The sequence below is a fragment of the Entelurus aequoreus genome, linkage group LG07 (genome assembly GCF_033978785.1).
Source record: "Entelurus aequoreus isolate RoL-2023_Sb linkage group LG07, RoL_Eaeq_v1.1, whole genome shotgun sequence".
NCBI lineage: Eukaryota > Metazoa > Chordata > Actinopteri > Syngnathiformes > Syngnathidae > Entelurus > Entelurus aequoreus.
Genome location: NC_084737.1, coordinates 21328744 through 21355977, shown reverse-complemented (window position 1 = coordinate 21355977; position 27234 = coordinate 21328744). Strand labels below are relative to the sequence as shown.

The 27234-nt window shown below is 39.0% G+C and overlaps 1 protein-coding gene across 2 annotated transcripts in view; it reads left to right on the top strand.

The window, feature by feature from the left end:
* Positions 1 to 27234, top strand: part of LOC133653503 (FERM domain-containing protein 4B-like) — a 53853-nt gene that overhangs the window by 13468 nt on the left and 13151 nt on the right. For both annotated transcript variants that reach the window (XM_062052845.1, XM_062052846.1), the window contains exons 2-16: positions 3719 to 3784; positions 9236 to 9330; positions 9420 to 9512; positions 9591 to 9675; positions 10742 to 10798; positions 10884 to 10906; positions 13951 to 14034; positions 14143 to 14208; positions 14499 to 14556; positions 18162 to 18248; positions 19260 to 19336; positions 20922 to 21060; positions 21142 to 21283; positions 21478 to 21611; positions 25564 to 25680. In XM_062052845.1, the coding sequence (XP_061908829.1) occupies positions 3719 to 3784; positions 9236 to 9330; positions 9420 to 9512; positions 9591 to 9675; positions 10742 to 10798; positions 10884 to 10906; positions 13951 to 14034; positions 14143 to 14208; positions 14499 to 14556; positions 18162 to 18248; positions 19260 to 19336; positions 20922 to 21060; positions 21142 to 21283; positions 21478 to 21611; positions 25564 to 25680 (1323 nt within the window). The remainder of the gene's footprint in view (positions 1 to 3718; positions 3785 to 9235; positions 9331 to 9419; positions 9513 to 9590; positions 9676 to 10741; positions 10799 to 10883; positions 10907 to 13950; positions 14035 to 14142; positions 14209 to 14498; positions 14557 to 18161; positions 18249 to 19259; positions 19337 to 20921; positions 21061 to 21141; positions 21284 to 21477; positions 21612 to 25563; positions 25681 to 27234) is intronic.

Genomic DNA, 27234 nt, shown 5'->3' with positions numbered 1-27234 from the left:
TATTGCTCTAATATGTCAGAGATGTACCGTGGCACAAGTCCGGGCTGGGCGATATAGACTAAAACTGATATCCCGGTGTTTTTAGGCCGAATGACGATATACGGTACATACCGATATTTTAAACAAAACGTGCAAAGATTGACTAGGTGTTTTATGGATCGAAAACCAGTGTTGAGAGTACTCAGACTATTTTTCTTGTCAGTGGTAACCTAACATGCAGTTTTTTCTTATAAAGTAGTTAGTTAGCTGTTACTATGTCAAAGCAGTTTTTGTTAATTTTGTTGATTAACGTTTATAGCGTCACGCTTGTGCGCGGGTATAGATGGAGCTTTTACTCGCTCACTATGGGGAAGGCTGTTCAGTTTGAAAGTACTCTTCAGCTACACAGCCGCTTCACTAGGTTGGTCCGCACAGGCTATGGGGAGAGTTACTTTGAAGCCAAGGAGTTGCTAAACATTTGACTTATCAAGCGAGCAGCAGAAAGAAACTGTCGCTAGCTGCTGTGCTAAATCACTAACAGAACTGAACAACCGAAACAGATGAGATTAGTGATAAAGTCGCTATAAAGAGTGATATAGGTTTTCAAGCAAATTAGTGTTTGTGTAAATAAAGCTTAAGTCACTTACCAATAGCCAAATGCAGTTGCTGACCAAAGCATTGCATCACTCAAGAGTCGAGAAGTCGGCACCGGAGCCGGCGAACTGTCATATTCTTTTGAAAAGTTTGTTGTGCGTCAGGGAAGCCTACGTAAACATGCACACAAAGTTTCCGCACGGCTGCTGCAAGAGAGCGCATTTGAGAGTGACAGTGTGTGGGTGCTGTAAACTATGTGTTGGCGAACAGTTGAGAATTTTTATTTTTTTATTTTTCTCATTAATGCACACATGTTAAAAGTGCAATTTCTATGTTGATTATATGCATTTAATCGAAAAAAGAATTAAGGTTATGTCGAATGAAATTTTTTTTTTATATTTAAACTATTTTCCCTAAAATATTTGAGCCTTTAAAGTTTGTTTTACCCAATTACTTGATTAATCAAACAAACTAGTCGGTAGGCTACTCGGTTATTAAAATAATCAATACATGCGGCCCTAAATTGAAAAGCTTTACATATTACAAAAATATTGTACATGTAAGAGTATAAGAAATGAAGAAAATACAACCAAAATAGATTACAATAAAATAGAAACATCTAATAAGTGTAGAAATTGATAGTATACCATTTATACTCAATGTGTTCTAAAGCCACGTGGTTGCTAATTGAAGCTTTATTCAATAAGGCGTCTCAAATATACTTTAGTGCGCTCATACTGAGCAAGGAAGTTTCTAATAGCTAAGAATAGGTGTTTTTTGTTTGGTTAGAATGGCTAAAACAATAGAATATAAACTACGTGAATGACATCCATGTTAAGTGGATGGGGAAAATGAGTCCATCCAATGGGAAAGCGTTAACCCATTTGAAGAGGTATGTTCTGCTTTGCACAGATAGTGATGATGAAAACTGAGCAGCTCCATGTTTCTTTAAGAACATCAAAGCAACTGAGAACATTTTGCAAAGAGGGTTTCTTGTCAGAGCCCAAAAAACTGCTATTAATCTCTAACAGGCGTCTCAACGTTTTCCCAAGCCAAGGACCCCAAAACTTGTCATGTCTGTGTTCATGTTTTTGTTTGGCCATGTGCTGTTTTGTTTTTTGGACATTTCCTTAGTTCCTTGTTTCACTTCCTGGTTTTGTTTGTCACCATAGCAACCATTAGTTTCACCTGTTCCACGTTTGGACTCACACACACCTGTCTCACGTTTTCACATTGTCATGTCACGCACCTGTTCACAGTTAGTCACGCACCTGTTTTCACTTATCATGTCACTATATAGGCTTTTCTGTTTCTGTTGTTCGTCCTGGCGACATCACACATTCATGCTATGTTCACAGTTCCTTGTCACGTAAGTTTTTGTTTGTTTAATGTTCATAGTTCTCCGCCATTGTGCGCGCCTTTTGTTTTCCTAGTCAAGTTTTTTTTTTACCTCCGCTGCGAGCGCCTTTTGTTTGTACCTTTTGTTTGAGTTTATAGTAATAATTAAATATGTCTTTACCTGCACGCCACGTCCGTTCCAATTCTTTTGCACCACGGGAGAGCAAACCACGCCAGAGACCAAGTCTTGACAAAACTAAAGGAGCACGAACCCCCTACTTATACAAAATTGTGATTGTGTTTTAAATGAAACTGGTCCTTAAGGTACCTTATTGTGCAAGACTAAGATGTTCTAATAATAGAGTATAGCGTCGCTTATAGCGAACTGGCAACAAACTTGCTAATCGCTAGCTGACAACTAGCTGTCTTAATCGTTATCTGGCAACAAGTGTGCAAATCGTAGCAGTAAAGTTTTAAAGTTTAATCGCAAGCTAGTGATTCGAGTGCTAATCACTAGCTATCCTAAATGGTTACATAAATATATTTTTTTTATTTATGTTTTTATTTTAGGTACAGTGGGAAGGGTGGCCATGCCACTTTAATTTCTAAACAGCATGTGTTGGCTCAATGTTAATGTGCATTAGCTATCAAACCTGTACCAATTGTGAATATAATTATTAAATATTCTGATTCTGATTTAAAGACATTTACATTTGTGAAAAATAATTGTTTAAAAAAAGTCTAATCAACCAAAAATTTCACAACCAATGTGCAGTACCTCTGCGGACCCCTGTTGGAGACCTCTGATCTGGAATGTATTAAGTATACATAAATAATAATCTCTCTAAGATGTTCTTTTTTTTTGAATCTATGGATAATTTTTGTTTCAACCCTCATACAAAGAGCATCTCACCACAGTTTATTACTGCCGCGCCCATATTTACTTCTGCTAAACTCAGCTAATGTGGTCAGGAGTCTGACCTCTTGGCTTCATCAAGTCAGCTGCTGATTTCATATGAAGTCGCCACTAAGCTGCCGGTGCACCAATGCTTGCAAGCCAGAGTTGCAGCAAAGAGCGTGCGGTTTATTTTTCAGGAGAGGAAGGCAATGGAAAGATGAGGTCTAGTCAGCAATGCATCTGCACCTGCACTCTCCCTGGGGAGCTTTACCAGGTACGATAGCTCCTTGCTTCTCTATGAAAGAACTCTACATGAGACGATCAGCCTCAATCTGTCAGACGAGCGTTGTCTGGTCCACTTAATGTGACTTTTTTTCTTGCAGGTTTTTAATGCTGTTTATATTTTAACTAATGTACTGACCTCATAGTGCTTTTTAGTGTAATGTCATGAGAATGATCCGTCAGCATGGTTTATTTCCAGCTGTTTATTTTTTACACACGTACAGTGTAGTCACAATCTAACATGGTTTGGGATCTGCGTTGTTAGTTTTGAGTAATGTGTTATTTGTTTATTGTTGATGTACTGTAACAAACATGGTGTACAGTGCACAAATGTAAGTATTTAGAGGCACCTCAAATCCTGTTAGGCTTATTGTGGCAACAAATCTTTGAGACAATAGTTTCATTGTCGTTATTGACGTCAGTAGTTCTTAAAAAAGGATTACTGTATTCACCAACCCGGTTTGTTAGCTCACCGTGGCTACTCTGAAATGAGATGTTTAAGTCCCACTTGTATATATTTTGTAGTTTGATATATATTGTCGTCTTTTATTAAAAAGTCTTCCCAGAGGGGGTGAGGATGAAGAACATATCATTTTTGTGACAATTTCCTCTATCTGGTCCCTGCAGATGACCGAGGGCAGACTGTGTCAAGTGCAGCTGCTGGATGACAGGAAGCTGGAGCTGCTGGTTCAGGTATGAATGACGTGGAGACGGTCAATATTTGAAGAAAAACTGTGTAGCCTCACTGTGAAACCTAAGAGGAGCTGCTGGGTGCAGAGAATTCACACATAGCTCTGTAGGGGTCCTCAGCTCAGCCATCCACATTTTGAACGCACCACTTTTCGTGGAATTTGGTTTTTGACTGTAGAATAACAAGAAACTTTGATAAAGAAGGTGAGAAACACTATTGAATTCAAGAAAGAGCTCGTACCAAAGTACGGTGGTCTCCTCCTTCTCCATCTCTTCTCATTACTGCTTCTGCGACAAGAGTTTAAATAAAGTGATGTCAAATTTTATTTTATGCATCTCATTCATCATTCATGAGAGATGTCCCGGCCCCGATCATGGGATTAGTTGGGGGCCCGATATTTGCCTTTATGAACTGATCGGCGGACAAGCTGCTCAGCCCAGACAGTCCACTGCAGCTGTTTCTAGGGATAGGAATTAAAAACTGGTTCTTGTTGAGAACCGTTGTTCTGTCAATGTCTGCTACCCAATCCTACTGAGCATGCGCACTAACGTAAATATTTGCCTCGAACAACATACTCATCAAAAGCCACTGCCTTGTATGCCTTGTGTACAGGTAAACCGTGATTTTAAATTATGTTTCTTTCATTGTATCTTTTGACCACCAAGCATGTAGACCAGTGGTCCCCAAACTATCCCGCCAGCCAGCGTCCAAAATCAGGCCCGCGAGAAGTCCCAAGTATAAAAAAATAAATTAAAAAATAACTATTATTATTTTTTGCTGTCTTTTCTTATCCACTTTGTACAGCTTGCTACTCACGGTGTCTTCTAGCCGCTCAGGCAAATCATATTGTCTAAAAAGGCATTTTCTCATCGATAACGTGACATCATCGCGCGCGCGGAATGTGTGCCATATATATATCTAATATATATATATATATATATATATATATATATATATATATATATATATATATATATATATATATATATATATATATATATATATATATATATATATATATATATATATATATATATATATATATATATATTAATAAATATATATATATATATCAAATATATATATATATATATATGTATCTAATATATATATATATATATATGTGTGTGTGTATGTATGTATGTATGTATGTATATATATATATCAAATATATATATATATATATATATATATATATATATATATATATATATATGTGTGTGTGTGTGTGTGTGTGTGTGTGTGTGTGTGTGTGTGTGTGTGTGTGTATGTATATATATATATTAGGGCTGCAACAACTAATCGATTAAAATCGATTATAAAAATAGTTGCCGATTAATTTAGTCATCGAGGCTTTAAAAAAAAAAAAATATATATATATATATATATTTTTTTTTTTTTCTTCTTTTTTAAAAATAAATCTTTATTTAGCAACATTTACAAACAGCTGAGAAATAATAATCAAAATACGTATGGTGCCAGTATGCTGTTTTTTAAAAATAAAATACTGGAAAGGATAGAAATGTAGTTTGTCATTTTTATCCGATTATTAATCGAAGTAATAATCGACAGATTAATCGATTATCAAATTAATCGTTAGTTGCAGCCCTAATATATATAAAGCCCGGCCCCTGGCCAAATTGTTTCAACCCAATGCGGCTCCCGGGTCAAAAAGTTTGGGGACCCCTGATGTAGACAATTACAGCGTGACAAAGTTTACATTGTATATTAACGGACAGTAAGCATGTTGACAAATACAGCGTGAGGAAGTTGACATCAACGCAAACAATTACATTTTGGTTTTAATCACTGTTTTATGCTACTGGTAGCTTTTTTCGAGGAAGCACCACAATTCGACAGAACATAGGTTACCAGGGTTTCGATCTCTGGGAATGATTTGAATTTTGTCAACTATTCCCTTATCGATACCCGTGGGCATGGATGACGTCACCACGCACAGAGCCAATAAGCAGCACAGGCGATAGAATTATTCATGAAAAAGGAAGACAGCAGGGCAACTTGCAAAATCAAATTGAGAAAATATTACCAGAAACATTAGCAGACACAACTTCTGACAATGGTAAATGAATGTCGCATTTTCGATCCCGACTGAGACGGAAGTGACAAAGTCAGCAAGTCGTCTGCTGTTAACACTGCAGGTAACTAACACACTAACACTGCCTATCATGTTAAAACATGCTATTATTAACTCTAAATGTAAAATGAATGTTTTTAATACATTACTTGACAAGACAGTGTCTGACCTGCAGTTTGGACGCCTCCTTCCTTTCTATGAGGTGTACTCCACAGCTGAGGACACCGTAATGAGTCATAAATATTGCGTATGCTTCCTAAAAAAGCAGATCTGTTTAATTTTCTGCAAAATAATGGTTAATTTTGATAGTTCATGTTTTAAAAATTGCACAGTGTACAGTTTTACTAGACCTGACTTGGTTGTATTTGTCTTTGACTGATGTAGCGCTCAGCATACATACTGTATATACATAAAAAAAAAAAAAAAACATTTCAGTTCTATTTAAAACATGTTACTTTCCATTTTGGTGTAATTGTCATTTGTCACAGATACATTTATGTTGTGATTAGTTTATTACTAAAGTATAATATTTATTTTATTGTTATAATATAGTTATTTTCAAAACTAAATATTTTTTCTGGCACCCCATCGAGGCTGCCGGTCTTTTAAGACCTCACTGTTTTGTTTGTATACCCATGTTTTTTTCTAAACTAAACAAAGTTGATGCTAATCAACTTGTTTGCTATCCTTTTATCTAAATGAGAATTGATAAGGAACCGAACTGTTATGCAGAATCATAAATGGAATCGGAAATGTAAAAATCTTATCAATTCCCATCCCTAGCTGTGTCCCAGTATTTACATGGCTAAAGATTGTACTCACATGAAAGATTCCTTTGAAAGGGATTTACACTCAAAGAGACACAATTACATTACTTGATTACTTGTTACACACATAGGAGTTGCATGAATTCCAAAACATCGGCTCCAATTTGAAAGTGAAGAGAATTATATTTATATAGCACTTTTCTCTAGTGACTCAAAGCACTTTACATAGTGAAACCCAGCAGATGGCTAAAGTGTCTTGCCCAAGGACACAACGGCAGTGACTAGGATGGCGGAAGCGGGGATCGACCTGGAACCCTCAAGTTGCTGGCCCGGCTGCTCTATCAACTGAGCCACGCCGCCCCAAGAGAGAGCACACTTTGTCTAGCCTCAGTGCGAAGCCGCTTCTAAGATACCTAACCTCAAATAGGGGTGATTGATCCAGATACGGTATTGATTTTATTGATGCGTTATATAGTATTAGTAAATAACTGATACTAAAGTGATTAGATCAAAAAATACTATTCCTGCAAAGAATCATGGAAAAACTGATTTGGGCAAGGATTCGGGCAAAGGTGACTTTTAATAGTTTGACTGTTATGGTTGCCTTTTATCACCAAGATGTCGTGGTTTACTACTTAGAGCCCAACAAAGAAAGAATCAGAGGACAGACAGAAAAGCTGGATTCTTTGGACTGCCGTTTCCAGGGATACGGTACAACAGATTGATGAGGCCCATATTGCACAAGGGGGTGAGATCTCATAGGTAAAGAAGAAGCTTTTGTATGACATGTTAGACTTGTAAGTGGGGGTGAGTGAGGATGAGGGTTGAAGAACCTAAATATTTTGAGATGTTATTCAGTAGGAACGTGCCAATCGAATTAGTATCAGCAGATTTTTCTGAAAAGGTGTGTGATCGCCATTGCCAATTAATGCCTTTTAATGTCGATCACAAACGCTACTCACCTCTGGTTGACACTGTATTTTTTTTTAGTCCCCGAACTGACAAGCTGCTACTTATGTACTTCCATACACAGTGTAGAGACGCTTCCCTAAAATAATTATAATCATCTCCATTACGGCAAATAAAATGCATTTCTTAGTATCTTAAGTAACATTATCACAGGAGGACAAGGCTAAACATGATACAAACTGAAAGCAAGCCAGGAGCAGGTATGCCAATAGCTAAGATAACCACGAAGATAGCTTTAAATTATCCTCTCTCTAGACTCTTATTAATATTCTTGTACATTTACTGTTAATATCTGCTTACTTTCTGCTATAACGAGGTTCTTGAACTTTACCAAGCACATATTTCTTCTGTTGTTTAAAGCTAGCTTTGCTGTTAGCTTAGTTTTTAGCATGCCGACTCCTGACTTGCTCTCGGTGTGTAACATGTTTAGCTTCGTCGTCCAGTTATACTAATATTTGCTACTGATACTTAAATGGGACCTATTATGTAAAACCAACTTCTCTTACCTAATGGTACCTGTTTTTGTGTATTTGGGATCCGCATAAGTCACGAAAATTTTAAATCAAACTCTGGAAGCATGGTGGAGAGATTTAAAAAATAATCTTGCCTTGCTTCATACTTTCTCCAAACGAGATGTTTGGAATTTTGCCAATTTGTGACGTTTTTCCAATTGGTGAGTTTAAAGATATCTCTATATATGGTAAGGTTTTACCTGAAGAGCTTTGCGTGAGTCAGCTATTGTAGTCCGACGTTGTAGTCAATAAGATCCTTGTTTTTTCTCTATCCTCTTGTTGTGGGGCAGACTGGCTCATATATGCACATTCATGCCATTTCTCATAAAATGTAGTGTGTAGTTAACTTATAACTGCCAGTAGCCTCGATATGGAAGCGCTAAAAACTACAACATAACTGACAAGGAGAAGGAGCAGTTGAAGTGGAATCCCGTAAATAAGACTGTCCACAAAAGAACGCATCATAAAGAGACGGTCAGAAAGCGTCTTGAAGACAGTCTGTAAAACATAATCCATGCAAAATTCTGACTAAAGAACCACCTTAACATGTTATGTAGACCACACGGAAGGGTTCTAAATGTAAAAAAAATCATAATATGAAATGCAGTTTATTTGCCATAATGTCTTAATTGTTATTAATTTAAGGGAGCAGCTCCACACTGTGTATGGAGACACATAATTAGATGCTAGCCGCTTGTTAGCCAGAGAAGATCAGTGGTTGTGATCGGCATTAAAAGGCATTAATCAGCAATAGCCAGTCACATCATTTGATGGTTGATCGATTGGCACGTCCCTAATGATTGTTATTGGTATCGGCCGATCTCCATCATCAATGATTTTTATCGGAATCGGGAGCAAAAAACCCCTGATCAAAACATCCCTTGTATTTTGTCTCCATTACTACATGATGCTGGCCCAAGGTCCTTTTTAACGTTTACGAATAGGCATTCATTATGAGCCTTTATTTGTCTTTCAAGGATTCTCATATTTCTACAGTAAAAACTGTGTGTTCCTAATCTGTAAATGTATGGAATTAGAATGGAATGAGGCTAAATGACTCAAAAACAGATGTTTGCAGATGTTGACATTGAATCTGAAAATCTTCCACAGCCAAAGCTGCTGTCGTACGAACTCCTTGACTTGGTCTCTTCCCATTTCAACCTCAAAGAGAAGGAATTCTTCGGACTCGCATTTTTTGACGACAAGTATGTAAACTGCAGGCTTAAATATTTGCAGTGTCGTGGTTATTTACTGCTGTGTGCTCACCCCTGCTTTGGCATGCTTGCTTTTGCAGTGGTCGGTGCAAGTGGCTGCAGATGGACCGCAGAGTTCTTGATCATGACTTTTCAAAGAGGCAAGGCTCCGTTGCCCTAAACTTCCTGGTCAGGTAACAACAAACCTTCGCTCTCCAGCAGGGTGCGGCAGAGATAATGTCTGTCAAACCTGATTTTTTTTACTTTTACAGATTTTACGTGGAGAACATCACACAACTTAAGGACATCATAACAGTGGAGTTATTCTTCCTGAATGCAAAATCCGCAGTGAACAATGTAAGTGTTTTTTCTGGTGTTTAAGGCAATACAAATAAAAAACACTTGGCTTGAAGCCACAAGATGATTCACTGCCTGTGAACTCTGGCAGCACCTTCTCTCAGCCGCAGAGCAGTTTTCACTTGGATAGGAGGAATGTGTGTATGAAAGCAAAAAGACACACTAGTTTATTTGGAGAATAGGCTGATACTAAGATGTTATGATGTGGAGTATATAATTTTAGTTTTACCATAGACTGTTGATATTTTAAAAAAAAAAGGTTAATGACACATGTTTTCAATCAGGCTTTATACTGATCATGTTAAACTCTTCTTCTTTTTAATTTTTTTAATTTTCTATTTTATTTATTGCTAGTATTTCTACTATTATTCTCAATGTTATGTTTTTATTAATTTATTAATATATTATTCAATATTTAATTTATACATATATTTTATAATGTTTCATAATTTTTTTTTTAGATGCCATTAGTTTTTAGTTATTCTCCAGTGTAGAGGCCACAGAGGTGGCATTTTTACTCAATCCTCAGTGCCATGCCATGTTATGTTTTTATCAATAGTGCTGTGTGTACGTGTGTCGTGTTTGTGTGTGTGTGTGTTTGTATGTGTGTGTTTTCATCTCTTCTTTCTTTTTTTCCTCTAAAGCAGTGGTCCCCAACCACCGGGCCGCGGCCCGGTACCGGTCCGTGAACCGATTGGTACCGGGCCGCGGCCGCACAAGAAATTAAAAAAATAATAATAATAATACAAATTTTTAAAATTAAATCAACATAAAAAACACAATATATACATTATATATCAATATAAATCAATACAGTCTGCAGGGATGCAGTCCGTAAGCACACATGATTGTATTTCTTCATGACAAAAAAAAAAAAAAAAAGTTTTTTTTTTTTACTATTCCCCCCCCGGTCCGTAGGACAAATTTTCAAGCATTGACCGGTCCGCAAGTACAAAAAGGTTGGGGACCACTGCTCTAAAGCACTTTGTGTTGCCACTTGCATGCGCATGAAAAGTGCCATATAAATACAAATTGATTGTTTGATTAATTCATTGATATTTTCCAGGGGATAATAGAAGTTGAAAGTGAGAATGTCTTCAAATTAGCTGCAAATGCTTTGCAGGTACAGTAATTACTTCTCACTTTAACAAATATCTTGAACAGTGTTAAAACTACAAGACTAATAATGTTTTTTTTCTAATGACCAGGAGTCTAAAGGAGACTACACAAGGTAAGAGCTTGTTAACAGCTGGACGATTAAGCCGGCTAGTATTTACTGGAAGTAGAACAAGTTTATAGTGATCTTTTGGCAAAGACATTCAATAGGTCACCCGTTTCTCAAGACTGAGGACCGCAAGAATCAATAGCAATGTAACGTGAGGCTTATCATCGTGCACGAGGAAGCTCACACTGGTTTGTTAATGAACCTCATGGTGCTGATAGAACTGAAGGGAGACATAGCATACACAGAGTCAGGGTCTTCACAATCAATTATACTAACAGGCCTTAATATTAGGTACAACTTCACAATATAGGGGTTATGGTTATGATTAATTTGTTCCAGACATGTTTAACATTACATTAAAGAACATCACGTGAATGCATTTGCACAAGCTTTTAGCAACATTTGCAAAGCTTATATTTAATCCAACCCCTTCTCCATGTCTTTTATTGATTATTCATTCACACCATAACTTCTACATGTTTAAATTGAGTTCACTCCCTGTGTGGAACAATAGGAAGAAAAAGAATAAATCTCAATAAGTAATAAAAAAAAACAAGCACATTTACACGGACAAGCGGTAGAAGATGGATGGATGGATGGATGGATACACACTGGTTTGAAAATCTTGACTTGGTTGTACAATTCATAATTCATCTCTTGATATACATTAAGTACAAAACCCAAAACCAGTGAAGTTGGCAAGTTGTGCAAATCGTAAATAAAAACAGAATACAATGATTTGCAAATCCTTTTCAACCTATATTCAATTGAATACACTGCAAAGACAAGATACTTAACGTTCGAACTGGTAAACTTTATTTTTTGCAAATATTTGCTCATTTGGAATTCGATGCCTGCAACATGTGTCAAAAAAGCAGGCACAAGTGACAAAAAAGACTGAGAAATTTGAGGAATGCTCATCAAACACTTATTTGGAACATCCCACAGGTGAACAGGCTAATTGGGAACAGGTGGGTGCCATGATTGAGTATAAAAGCAGCTTCCATGAAATGCTCCGTCAGTCATTCACAAACAAGGATGGGGCGAGGGTCACCACTTTGTGAACAAATGCCGAACAAATTGTCGAACAGTTTAAGAACAACTTTTCTCAACGAGCTATTGCAAGGAATTTAGGGATTTCACCATCTACGGTCTGTAATATCATCAAAAGGTTCAAAGAATCTGGAGAAATCACTGCACGTAAGGGGCAAGGCCGAAAACCAACATTCAATGCCCATGACCTTCGATCCCTCAGGCGGTACTGCATCAAAAACCGACATCAGTGTGTAAAGGATATCACCATATGGGCTCAGGAACACTTCAGAAAACCACTGTCAGTAACTATAGTTTGTCGCTATATCTGTAAGTGCAAGTTAAAAGCTCTACTATGCCAAGTGAAAACCATTTATCAACAACACCCAGAAACGCAGCCGGCTTCGCTGGGCTCATCTAAGATGGACTGATGCAAAGTGGAAAAGTGTTCTGTGATCTGAGGAGTCTACATTTCCAATTGTTTTTGGAAACTGTGGACTTTGTGTCCTCCGGACCAAAGAGGAAAAGAACCATCCGGATTGTTACAGGCACAAAGTTAAAATGCCAGCATCTGTGATGGTATGGGGGTATATTAGTGCCCAAGGCATGGGTAACTTACACATCTGTGAAGGCACCATTAATGCTGAAAGGTACATACAGGTTTTGGAGCAGCATATGTTGCCATCCAAGCAACGTAGTTTTCATGGACGGGGCGTCCATGCTTATTTCAGCAAGATAATGCCAAGCCACATTCTGCACGTGTTACAACAGCGTGGCTTTGTAGTAAAAGAGTGCGGGTACTAGACTGGCCTGCCTGTAGTCCAGACCTGTCTGCCATTGAAAATGTGTGGCGCATTATGAAGCGTAAAATACGGAACGTAAGCTGTACATCAAGCAAGAATGGGAAAGAATTCCAACTAAAAAGCTTAAAAAATTGGTCTCCTCGGTTCCCAAACATTTACTGAGTGTTGTTAAAAGGAAAAGCGGTGTAACACAGTGGTAAAAAGGCCCCCGCGCGAACTTTTTTGCAATGTGTTGCTGCCATTAAATTCTAAGTTAATGATTGTTTGCAAAAAAAATTAAGTTTCTCAGTTCGAACATTAAATATCTTGTCTTTGCAGTCTATTCAATTGAATATAGGTTGAAAAGGATTTGCAAATCATTGTATTCTGTTTTTATTTACGATTTACACAACGTGCCAACTTCACTGGTTTTGGGTTTTGTAATAACCTATTGGTGATAGTCAATGATGTTATGTATTAATATTATAGAATCTGTCATAAATCCCCTAAAACAGTACACTTTTAAGATGTAACATGTCTTCTACAAATAAAAACACACTTTTAGATAAAAATATTGCGTAGAAACAATATACTGTAATAATAGACTGTACTACAAACAATTAAAGTAGTTTTTTTATCAGGTAATGTAATATTAATATACAGCATTTACCTTAGAGAGTGGACTTCTGCAGTATCACCCTCTAGCTGCTTCTGCAACATCAACATCAGCAGCTTTCCCATATTTTAAGGCTAATGTCAGCCGTTCGATATTATTTTAATGTCCTTGACTGGCGTTACGCACATTCTGTTTCAGTATGGTGAAGACTCGCAGTGATACGCTCAAATTGCTCCACCAAGTTAGCCACACGCTCTGTCATGTTATTGATCATTTCTTTCTTAAATTCAATTAATATCATCCACTTCTTCTTCACAGCACTGTCCTTCACACTCACTTACTTCTTTCACATGGTCTAAAAAAACAAGTTATGTCGACTTTTAGCGATAAGCTAATGCCAGCAAGGAAGACCAGATGTTTTGGCCGGATCTTATGGGGTTCACTGGGATTTTTGCTATGCAAAGATTCTTGTGACTCAAATTTTTGCTTGCAACTTAAAGCATAACAATTAGCCGAGAAACTGCTCTTATCTAAAACACTCTTAAGCTGGGGCACTCTTTAATTGAGGTACCACTGTATTTTGTCAACTTTTGTGTATACATTTTTATATTCTTCCTTAGTGATGAAACCACTCGGGCTGACTTAAAGAAACTACCAACTCTTCCCACTAAGGTTCTGAAGGAGCACCCATCTCTTGCATACTGGTATGTTTAATGACCAAGTCTGAATTTAAATTATCGGCACACTTTTCAAAGTATTCAAATCACAGCCATTATTTAAGAGAAGAAACATTTTCCTTGTTGCCACTACAGTGAGGATCGGGTCATTGAATATTATAAACAGCTAAGAGGAGTCTCCAGAGGGCAGGCCATTGTGCAGTAAGTGTTGGATTTAAATTACAGTATTGATTTGTTTAAACCGTTTTGACATTAATTAATGTTGCAAAGGTTTTAGGTCATTAATCTCTCGCCTCCATGGGAACCTCCCTCTCACTTTGTCTTGCTGGCATCCCTATTCCCATCAGCTGGTAGAAATCGATATGTGCAGTCCAGTGAATCATACTGTTTCACTATCAAATGTCTTTAGGATTGTTTCTCATCTTCTACACAAACCACATGTGGATGTTTAAAATGCACCCTGTGGATTTAATAATACCTTTTCACTGCAGGTATCTCACGCTTGTGGAATCCTTGCCCACATATGGTGTCCACTATTATGAAGTGAAGGTAGGCCTTTAACTCAATAGTTAAAGGGGACCTAGGATAATTTAAAATATATCGATATATCTTACAAACTCGATATATCGCCCAGCCCTAATGAATATATTCTTTAAAAAGGCAAACGAATATGAATAAACATTTAAAACAAATAATGGATGGATGTTATTATTAAGTATAGGATTAACATATATATGTTTCTTACATAATATAATTTTGTTCTATTTTGAAATTGAGAATTTTTTTTTTAGGAGATTTTTTAAATTCTTTAAGTCACTTTTTCTGTAATAAAAAAGACTGGCAACAAATCTAGCACCTATTTTTGGTGTTGTTGGCGACCTGGAGACTCTGTTTAGATTCTATTGCGTCATGTCCTTGACAAAAAGCGAGTCGCAGAGAGCCTGACGTCACACTTGCGTTGTGTTGCTGGGAGCCTTTTTTTTTATTAAAAGTCGCCAGTGTCATATTAAATTGTGAAGATCGCTTTTCGTGGGCGTTAACTTTATGTTGTATAAATATATATGTATATATATATATATATATATATATATATATATATATATATGTATATATATATGTATATATATATATATATATATATATATATATATATATATATATATATATATATATATATATATATATATATATATATATATATATATATATACTACCATTCAAAAGTTTGGGGTCACATTGAAATGTCCTTATTTTTGAAGGAAAAGCACTGTACTTTTCAATGAAGATAACTTAAAACTAGTCTTAACTTTAAAGAAATACACTCTTTACATTGCTAATGTGGTAAATGACTATTCTAGCTGCAAATGTCTGGTTTTTGGTGCAATATCTACATAGGTGTATAGAGGCCCATTTCCAGAAACTATCACTACAGTGTTCTAATGGTACAATGTGTTTGCTCATTGGCTCAGAAGGCTAATTGATGATTAGAAAAGCCTTGTGCAATCATGTTCACACATCTGAAAACAGTTTAGCTCGTTACAGAAGCTACAAAACTGACCTTCCTTTGAGCAGATTGAGTTTCTGGAGCATCACATTTGTGGGGTCAATTAAACGCTCAAAATGGCCAGAAAAAGAGAACTTTCATCTGAAACTCGACAGTCTATTCTTGTTCTTAGAAATGAAGGCTATTCCACAAAATTGTTTGAGTGACACCAAACTTTTGAACGGTAGTGTATATATATATATACAGTATATATATACAGTGTATATATATATATATATATATATATATATATATATATATATATATATATATATATATATATATATATATATATATATATATATATATATATATATATATATATATATATATATATATATATATATATATATATATATATATATATATATATATATATATATATATATATATATATATATATATATATATATATATATATATATATATATATATATATACAGTATGTATGTATGTATATATATGTATATATGTATGTATATATATGTATGTATCTATGTATATATGTATATATATGTATGTATCTATGTATATATGTACATATATGTATGTATGTATATATGTATGTATGTATACATGTATGTATGTATATATATGTTTATATATATGTATGTATGTATATATATATATATATATATATATATATATATATATATATATATATATATATATATATATATATATATACATACATACATATATGTATACATACATACATATATATACATATATACATACATACATATATGTACATATATACATAGATACATACATATATAAGTGTATATATACACGCACACATTTATAACATATTTTCTGAGTCTGTCTGCAAGTTGTTCATTTGTGGCGGCGTCCCCAGGTGGCAAATTAAAAATGTGTACTTAAAAATTATACTTAAATTTTTGAAAATGTACACAGTTAAATATATATCTTAAAGGAGAACTGCCCTTTTTTTGGAATTTCACAAATTCGTTCATAATACTTATGAGACACAAGAAGACAAAAGGTATTTTTTTGCATTCTAGAATTTAAAAATCGTCTCGTTCTTGTTGGCTATCAATGCAGCTAATGGGAGCAATCGATTTCACCTCTAAATCACTTTAAAAATGCATTTCAAAATCGTCAACAATACTGTATAACAACCAAACTGTAGCGACTTGGGTATTGTAAGAGCGAACACTAAGGAACTATTTTTATAGCGTAGTAACACATCGGCGCGCTTCGGTATTAGCTGTAGAAGCTAACTATGGCAAGAGACAAGCGAGCTTCTACGTCAGCATGAAACGTGTTTGAGTTTGTAATGCACATTTCATGTTTTGTTTGTACACAGCTAGCCAGCCAGTGTATGCTATCCGTCATGATACACGTATAACGTGCTGCATGTATCATGATCAATATAAAGTGTGACTCACTCGATAGAAAGTTGGCTGTTTGGTCCAGCTGGCTGGAAACTTTTTTTCCGGTTTTATTTGGGTAAGCGCTCCATTTATGTCGAAATAGCTTGGCTTCAAATTCCACATTTCGCAACAATGAGTCACTTCACTCTCTCGGCTTCCGTCTGCTCCAACGTTTCACTCTGTCTTCGTACTCGCTTCTAGAAGTAGTTCATCCTATATATCCAATATATTCAGATTCAAAAATATAAGATTGTGAATCTTCATTTGTCCAAAAATAGTTGTATTTGTTGTTTGTTACCGAATCTGCCATGATTACAATACACACGCCTTTGTTTCCGGAAGAAGGAACACACATTTGTTGCCAGAAGTTGGAAGTGCGCTGCTATAGAAACGGAAATCAATGCGTTGAGAAATTTGTTAAAATGACAATAGAACGGTAAATATTGTACATATTACATATAATTGTGAACGTGTTTGTTACTACATTATATATATATATTTTCAGTGTGTATATAAAACGTTGATGGAGGGTTTTGAAGTTGTTTTCGAGGGCTTTTAAGGCAGCAACAGGGACTCCCATTAGCCGCATCTTCCAAGCGTTTTTCATCATCTTTAAAACGTTCTTGTCTCTCATAAGAATTGTGAACGATAGGTAAAAGTAAAAAAAAAGTGCAGTTTCCCTTTAAAGACGTACGTCATCGCTATTTTTTTTTAAGACTCGGTCGAAATTAAACTTCATATAGATTCACCTGGTCACAACATTAGGTAGACCTGCACACTCGCTGATCGTTCCAGAACTGCAAAAAAACTGCATTTTTTAGCAGCATTTATATCTGTCACACTTCTGTGTTATTGTGCGGTTGTTTAAAGATTAAATTAAATCCTACCTTCTCTTGTATTTCCTCAAACTCAGCTCCTCCTCCTCTGGCTAGTAGCTTGACTTAATGTCCAAATAAGTACATCCACCTCACTGTGACGTCACAACGTAGCCAGACTGCAAGACACAGCGTTCAAAGTCATCCAAAACTGCGTGCTACCTCACACCAGAATGCATGAACCTTATGATTTGACGCTTGGGCATTGTTTAACACGAGCAGCCAACATTGTAACAATAATTGATAAGTCAGTAAAGAGGAACTTCTCATAGGTCCCCTTTAAGAGTGTTTGCACCACAGGGTAGTTGAATCATTCCTCACCTTATTCTCTTCTAATAGGACAAACAAGGGATGCCATGGTGGCTTGGCATCAGCTATAAAGGTATTGGCCAGTATGATCTACAAGATAAGCTGAAACCCAGAAAGGTAAATATTCCCTGATAGTTCTAGCTCTAACTTGGCTTGTCTGCATCACAATGAACAGCCGACATGACAACACAGGACTCAGCCAGCGTGTTGAGTCATCAAACTAAATCAAGAGCAGGAACTTTTAATGCTGTAAAATTCTGCACATGTAAGCCTGCTTTTGACTGTTATTTAGCTTGGCAGCTAATAGATGAGATGAGTGTGATGTGTCAACTATGGTATGCAGAATGTGACACAAGCATGTGCAGCGTAGCGCAATGAGAGGCAGAAATATGAGAATGTGTCACATAAAAACAATTCATCTTGGTGGCCTGCATGCAATGGTTCAGTGTCACTCTGACAGCTGTGTTATGCAAGCGCCTGTTGTCTTAATGCAGGCCGTGAAGGGAGGGGAGGGAGCTGCTGATGTCAGAAGGTAGAGGGGGTCGGCTTTGGGCGTTAACATGCATGCACTGAGAATACCTGAGGAGGCAAGTCAAGAGCTGACATGGCACAGGACAAAGTAGGAGTTTGTCTTGACAGCAAAACTGAGAGGATTTGATAACTAAAACAAACAGGACTTGTGAAGAGCCCTTGTGGTAAGAATACTCTGAATAGTATTTTGTTGAACTGTTGTTGTTGTTTTGGAGTCACCTTGCCACACTATGTCACCTAATGATTGGAATATTCGTCCGTGCATTCACATCTGTTGTAGTTTGTGTCTCATTGACCGCATGCCCAGACAGTGCCGTTAGTCACCAGCTTAAACTGATTGTTCACTGGCATTATGGAGCACCTGGCTGATGAGCCACATAAAGTGCAGGGAGAGCATGGTTGCAAAATTTGGGAGTTGAACGCCTGTATTATGACAGCACTGGTACAACAGACATTCCATATACAGTCTAGCTTTTTAATGATCAGCCGTAACACCTGTTAACGAGTTTCTTTTCCCCCGACTCTGAACAGTTGATGAACGTCATGGTCACAGAATAAGTTTGTTTTGATGTGCTGTGTCTCTGTTGTGACCCTCAGCTTTATCAGTGGAAACAACTGGAAAATTTGTACTTCAGAGAGAAAAAATTTGCAGTGGAGGTCAACGATCCACACAGGTGAGTTTGGGTTGTTGTTACTTTATTTTAGAATGAATGAGACATCACGTTTAAAGGGGATATGCTTTTTTTTAAATTTTGCCTATCATTCCCTATAATTATTCACTAATCTTTTGTGAGCAACATGATACCTTTTCTGTGCATTCTAAATATTGAAAAACACGCCAGTACGAGGCTGTTAACAATGCAGGTAATGGGATTCATCTACCTATAAAGCTCTCTAAAAAAACATAAACACAACGCCAAATACACTATATTTACATGCCGTGACCTGCATATTAACTGCGCTACAGCAAGATGAGTATTGTAAGAGGTAACATCGAGTAACTACTTTTCGTAACAAAGTGCCACAGCTAGCTACAGAGCTACATGCTGCTGAATCGTTCTGAGTTTATGAAAGTTAATGTTAGATTATATATCATGCCCAACACCTGAATAGTAAAGTTTGTCCATAAGCCGAAAACTTGAAATTTAAACTATTACTTGCAACTTATCCCGTACTTATTATGTTCCTATTGTCAATGAAATGATTAGTACTTCGCATTAGGGCTACATGATGACTTACAGTAGGGCCTGATCTTCTAAGATCCAAATACCATGCGCGAAACAGTGTGTGAAAGCTAAAAAATTGCTTGTACTTTGTGTTATATGTGATCTATTTTTTGTTTTTGCGTGTATGAGCAGCTTTTACCATGTAGACACTAATCACTGCACATTCATGTTATCATGCTCCTACCTGTGGTGCTTTGCTGTGTTTTAAAAAATGCAGCATTCATATATGTACCACTTTGTCTGGGCATTTTAGAAGCAGTCAACAGTGCATCTACAATGAAACACAAAGCTAAATGTCCCGTTGTGGTAATATTTCAGCTTCAAATCGGATAGGCAATATGAGTCCATCAACACAGATGGAACTACATAATAGTTTAAAGTCAAAATGTTCTTTCGTTCTTCTTTCTCTCCGTTGTGAAGTATGTTGTAATAGAAACACAAGAAATAAGAAATAAAAATGTTTTCCCCGTGCACTGTATAGGCAGAATAAACTTTGAATACAAAGTTTTAAGAACGCCCCTGCTGTGTTCAACCAATCAGCGTTCGACAGCAAAGCCCGCCCCTCTATGGTTCCTGGGAACTCACAAAAGTCCCACCTTGTTACTAGGAACTAAAAATAGTTCCTGTAGAAATAAATCTACCTGGGTAGTGGTAACACAGTAGGGTACTTTATCTACTCGGGTAAATGGGAACAATTCCGGTGGAAAAATACTTAATGCGCGCTAAAAAGAAGATCTGGTAATGCCTAAAATGACCAAAATACTCTTAGGTATTACATGTTATTATGAATGTGCCTATTTCTACATTGCATGCATACTTACAGGATGTATATATAACATTGTTGGATGTTTTTGAGCGTTTTACAGGCGAAATAGATCATATCTCCATTGCCTTCATTGTTGGCTGCTTCTTGCTAGCAGTTTTTTAAGATTTTGAATGCACAGAAAAGACAAACGTGTGTTTATAAATAATACAATTCCCCAAAAAGTGCAGTTCCCCTTTAAAACTAAGCAACATGAATGTTTCATTTCAGAAGAGCAGTAACCAAGCGGACCTTCGGACAGACGGGCCTTCTCATCCACACTTGGTATGCAAGCCACTCTTTGATTAAAACTATTTGGGTCATGGCTATTAGTCAGCACCAGTTCTACTTGGACAGAAAGCAAAGCAAAGTAAGTGTCAGTTACACTGCAAATTACATCTCCAAAAAGAGTCATCTATCTAATAATCTGTTTCTTCCTTCTTTCCTTCAGACTAAACTAGGAGCATCAAAAAGCTTGGAGGAAATTGCCATGGATCTCACAGAGCATCCAGGGGCAAAGATAAGCAAACTTGGAGAGTCAGTCCTGAAGAATAACTTAATAACGGCCAGCAATGGGAGCCTCGTATCGACAGGTTAGATATACTTTCATTTGCTGATGCGTTTCGAAACTCCCCTCTTTACTTAAAGCAACTCTCATTTTTTGGATTATCTTTTGGTGGATATATGTAGCGAATATCATAATGTATTGATGAATTCAAGGCTGAATAGTCATGAGCTTATTGAAGGCATAAAGAAAAATAGTCCAATGTTTGTCTTTGCTTCCCAGGTTCAGCTGACTCAGAAATGAGTGAGGAGCAGAAGAAAGAAAAACTCACAGAGCTAAGAAAAAAAGAGCAGGAGATTCAAGATATTTTGGCCAAGAAAACTAAAGAACTAAAGAAAATTTGTCTGCGAGAGGCGGTGAGTTGTTTTGTTTTCTTTGCCTTTTTCCTTGATCATGTCAACTTGATTTAGTGTATTAGCTTCAGTTGACAGTATTACTTTTGTTGTTGTTGAATATCTGTTCAATAGCTGATTTTTGGACAACAATGTAATCATGAGGCATTAAGTATTAGATGTTGTTTAACTTGCCCCATACTTGAGTTCATAATCATAAAAACAGCTGTATTTTTTCTCCTGCTAAGCTTGTGAGTTGAATCAACTTCTAAGTCACTGTGATTGATGGAAAATAGAAATGTGTATTTTTTGTATTAGTGATAAATGTGTGATGTATACTCATCTTAAAGGGAACACATTATGGCTGGTGTAGTGTCCAGTAATAAAGTGGACATGCACACTAATTCTGGCTATTCCACCAACAGTATAGACCACTGAAGTAGATGGTTGTGTCATCATTGCATTTCACCGTTTGTAGCCATCATGATCCAGCCCCTGAGCTGTCATTATCTTTGGCTAATTGTGCTGCCATTTATATATGGTGTTATTACAATATGACTGACATTATCCATCCATCCATCCATCCATCTTCTTCCGCTTATCCGAGGTCGGGTCGCGGGGGCAGCAGCCTAAGCAGGGAAGCCCAGACTTCCCTCTCCCCAGCCACTTCGTCTAGCTCTTCCCGGGGGATCCCGAGGCGTTCCCAGGCCGGCCGGGAGACATAGTCTTCCCAACGTGTCCTGGGTCTTCCCCGTGGCCTCCTACCGGTCGGACGTGCCCTAAACACCTCCCTAGGGAGGCGTTCGGGTGGCATCCTGACCAGATGCCCGAACCACCTCATCTGGCTCCTCTCGATGTGGAGGAGCAGTGGCTTTACTTTGAGCTCCTCCCGGATGACAGAGCCTCTCACCCTATCTCTAAGGGAGAGACCCGCCACCCGACGGAGGAAACTCATTTCGGCCGCTTGTACCCGTGATCTTGTCCTTTCGGTCATAACCCAAAGCTCATGACCATAGGTGAGGATGGGAACGTAGATCGACCGGTAAATTGAGAGCTTTGCCTTGCGGCTCAGCTCCTTCTTCACCACAACGGACCGATACAGCGCCCGCATTACTGAAGACGCCGCACTGATCCGCCTGTCGATCTCACGATCCACTCTTCCCTCACTCGTGAACAAGACTCCGAGGTACTTGAACTCCTACACTTGGGGCAAGATCTCCTCCCCAACCCGGAGATGGCACTCCACCCTTTTCCGGGCGAGAACCATGGACTCGGACTTGGAGGTGCTGATTTTCATCCCAGTCGCTTCACACTCAGCTGCGAACCGATCCAGTGAGAGCTGAAGATCCTGGCCAGATGAAGCCATCAAGACCACATCATCTGCAAAAAGCAGAGACCTAATCCCGCAGCCACCAAACCGGATCCCCTCAACGCCTTGACTGCGCCTAGAAATTCTGTCCATAAAAGTTATGAACAGAATCGGTGACAAAGGGCAGCCTTGGCGGAGTCCAACCCTCACTGGAAACGTGTCCGACTTACTGCCGGCAATGCGGACCAAGCTCTGACACTGATCATACAGGGAGCGGACCGCCACAATCAGACAGTCCGATACCCCATACTCTCTGAGCACTCCCCACAGGACTTCCCGAGGGACACGGTCGAATGCCTTTTCCAAGTCCACAAAGCACATGTAGACTGGTTGGGCAAGCTCCCATGCACCCTCAAGGACCCTGCCGAGAGTATAGAGCTGGTCCACAGTTCCACGACCAGGACGAAAACCACACTGTTCCTCCTGAATCTGAGGTTCGACTATCCGGCGTAGCCTCCTCTCCAGTACACCTGAATAGACCTTACCGGGAAGGCTGAGGAGTGTGATCCCCTGATAGTTAGAACACACCCTCCGGTTCCCCTTTTTAAAGAGAGGAACCACCACCCCGGTCTGCCAATCCAGAGGTACCGCCCCCGATGTCCACGCGATGCTGCAGAGTCTTGTCAACCAAGACAGTCCCACAGCATCCAGAGCCTTAAGGAACTCCGGGCGGATCTCATCCACCCCCGGGGCCCTGCCACCGAGGAGCTTTTTAACTACCTCAGCAACCTCAGCCCCAGAAATAGGAGAGCCCACCACAGATTCCCCAGGCCCTGCTTCCTCATAGGAAGACGTGTTGGTGGGATTGAGGAGGTCTTCGAAGTATTCCCTGCACCGATCCACAACATCCGCAGTCGAGGTCAGCAAAACACCATCCTCACCATACACGGTGTTGATAGTGCACTGCTTCCCCTTCCTGAGGCGGCGGATGGTGGTCCAGAATCGCTTCGAAGCCGTCCGGAAGTCGTTTTCCATGGCTTCCCCGAACTCCTCCCATGTCCGAGTTTTTGCCTCTGCGACCGCTGAAGCCGCATACCACTTGGCCTGTCGGTACCTGTCCGCTGCCTCAGGAGTCCTATGAGCCAAAAAAACCCGATAGGACTCCTTCTTCAGCTTGACGGCATCCCTCACCGCCGGTGTCCACCAACGGGTTCTAGGATTACCGCCACGACAGGCACCAACTACTTTGCGGCCACAGCTCCAATCAGCCGCCTCGACAATAGAGGTGCGGAACATGGTCCACTTGGACTCAATGTCCAGCACCTCCCTCGTGACATGTTCAAAGTTCTTCCGGAGGTGGGAATTGAAACTCTCTCTGACAGGAGACTCTGCCAGACGTTCCCAGCAAACCCTCACAATGCGTTTGGGCCTGCCAGGTCTGTCCGGCATCCTCCCCCACCATCGCAGCCAACTCACCACCAGGTGGTGATCGGTAGAAAGCTCCGCCCCTCTCTTCACCCGACTGTCCAAAACATGAGGCCGCAAATCCGATGACACAACTACAAAGTCGATCATGGAACTGCGGCCCAGGGTGTCCTGGTGCCAAGTGCACATATGGACACCCTTATGCTTGAACATGGTGTTCGTTATGGACAATCCGTGACGGGCACAAAAGTCCAAAAACAACACACCACTCGGGTTCAGATCCGGGCGGCCATTCTTACCAATCACGCCTCTCCAGGTTTCACTGTCGTTGCCAATATGAGCGTTGAAGTTCCCCAGTAGAACGAGGGAATCACCCGGGGGAGCACCCTCAAGTACTCCCTCGAGTGAATCCAAAAAGGGTGGGTACTCTGAGCTGCTGTTTGGCGCGTAAGCGCAAACAACAGTCAGGACCCGTCCCCCCACCCGAAGGCGGAGGGAAGCTGCCCTCTCGTCCACCGGGTTGAACTCCAACATGCAGGTTCTGAGCCGGGGGGCAACAAGAATTTCCACCCCAGCCTGTCGCCTCTCACTGCCGGCAACGCCAGAGTGGAAGAGAGTCCATCCCCTCTCGAGAGAACTGGTTCCAGAGCCCTTGCTGTGCGTCGAAGTGAGTCCGACTATGTCTAGCCGGAACTTCTCCACCTCGCGCACTAGCTCAGGCTCCTTCCCCCCCAGCGAGGTGACGTTCCACGTCCCAAGAGCTAGCTTCTGTAGCCGAGGATCGGACCGCCAAGTGCCCTGCCTTCGGCTTCCGCCCAGCTCACATTGCACCCGACCTCTATGGCCCCTGCTATGGGTGGTGAGCCCATTGGAGGGGGGACCCACGTTGCCTCTTCGGGCTGTGCCCGGCCGGGCCCCATGGGGACAGGCCCGGCCACCAGGCGCTCGCCGTCGTGACCCAACTCCGGGCCTGGCTCCAGAGGGGGGCCCCGGTGACCCACGTCAGGGCGAGGGAAATCTGAGTCTCGGTTCTTGTATTTCCATAGAAGTCTTCGAGCTGCTCTGACATTATGCTACATAAAATGTTTGCAGTAGATCCAGGTACATTGGAGCAGAACATTTTCAATAACGGGCTTGCTGGGGATATTCAGTCTCTGTAAGGCCCCATAAGAGTCTCATTAAACTGACAAGATGGATGGTTTCTGCTCCAATATTCATTAAAGTGTAATTTTGTGTTGTCAGGAGCTTACTGGCAAGCTGCCAAAGGAGTACCCTTTGTCTTCAGATGAGCGACCACCACTGGTCAGACGGCGAGTTGGCACCGCTTTCAAGTTGGATGACCTTTTCCCTTACAATGAGGTCTGTGTTTCACAAAAGTCTCTTAGGACAACATCACCTGACTTTTGTTATAGTAGAACATATCTTACTTAAATATATATTTCACAAGGAGGTAAATTATTTTAAAAAATAGTTCTTGATGAATGAATGAATGAGCCTTTGGAGAGTGAAACCTTTTAAAAGAACAAATGTGCTCTCGTTTAAGAGGACATTTTACACATCAATTTCACGTACTTGATGTGAAAGAATATGTCTGAATATATTTTCAGTAAGAACAGTCTAGGGTGTTACAGTGTAAAATGTTAACTAAGGCCACATTTCCACAAAGAGGAACAATTTAGAAGATTGTTAAGGGCCCTAGGCTTTTTGTGGCCTTAAACATTTTATTTGTGACCCCATTTTAGTCTTTAATATTACTTGTGTAACACGCTAGGGCAGACCTGGGCACTTTACTGCCCGCGGGTCGCATACGGCCCGTCAAGATTGTCAATCCGGCATGCGGGACGTTTCCAAATAATTTTTTAGACCTTTACCATCGAAACTGTGTAGCGCTGTTTTCAAATTACTGTAAGTCTTGAACTATAGGAAGTATTTCATCAATGGTTGGAATCTACGCTTTTGAGTGATATATGAGTTATTACACTAATCTTTGTCACGAGGCACCAAGGAGTGTGGGCGGGGTTTGTTTCCAGAGCAGTCAGCCTGAAGCGTGGGTGCCAGGAACAGAGGCAGAAGCAGATTTTTACAACAAAGTTCAATCAATCAATCAATCAATGTTTATTTATATAGCCCTAAATCACAAGTGTCTCAAAGGGCTGTACAAGCCACAACGACATCCTCGTACAGAGCTTTCTGCAGAAAATTGATATTATATCAGATTGTGGGTGTTTTTTTTACTATTTGTGTTAATATTTTGCCGTGTTTGTTACATTTTTTGTGCGTTTTGCTTGGTTGTAAAAAATGTCGATCGGGGACGTGGTCTGAGAAGTAAAAGAGCAGTGACGTTCATATGTTGTTAAAATTCTGTGTTTTATCCGTCATAGTTAATATCGTAAATCCCACATTCTTTATTTGCATGTACAGTCTGGGGGTCTCAGTCAGTAATGACATTTTAAATTCCATTCCATATTTTGAGGTGGTCTGTCATAACGTTTTTTTGTATTAGCGTTCCTAAAAAAGTTACCCAAGCACACATATATATGTATATATAAAGTAATAATAAAGTACATTTATTATTAGATATTGATAAATAATGTATGTATTACAGTGTATACCAATGGCTATACTACTGTATTTTACAAGTTATGTAAAGATTTATATTTCCTAAAAATAATCACACATCAACAATAAACAAAAATACTTCATTTACAACTACAATTCAGTTTAATCCAAAATGTTCAGTAGTAATGTGTTTATATTCTAGATAATGTCCAAAGATTATATGAAAAGGTAACAAATAGGTTGAAGGTCCAAGGGGGAAGGAAAGGTTTGACAACTTCTACTGCATTAAAACCATTTCCAAACCGCTTCTGCATTAATTGAAAAAGTAAACAAAACATAATAAAATAGACAAAA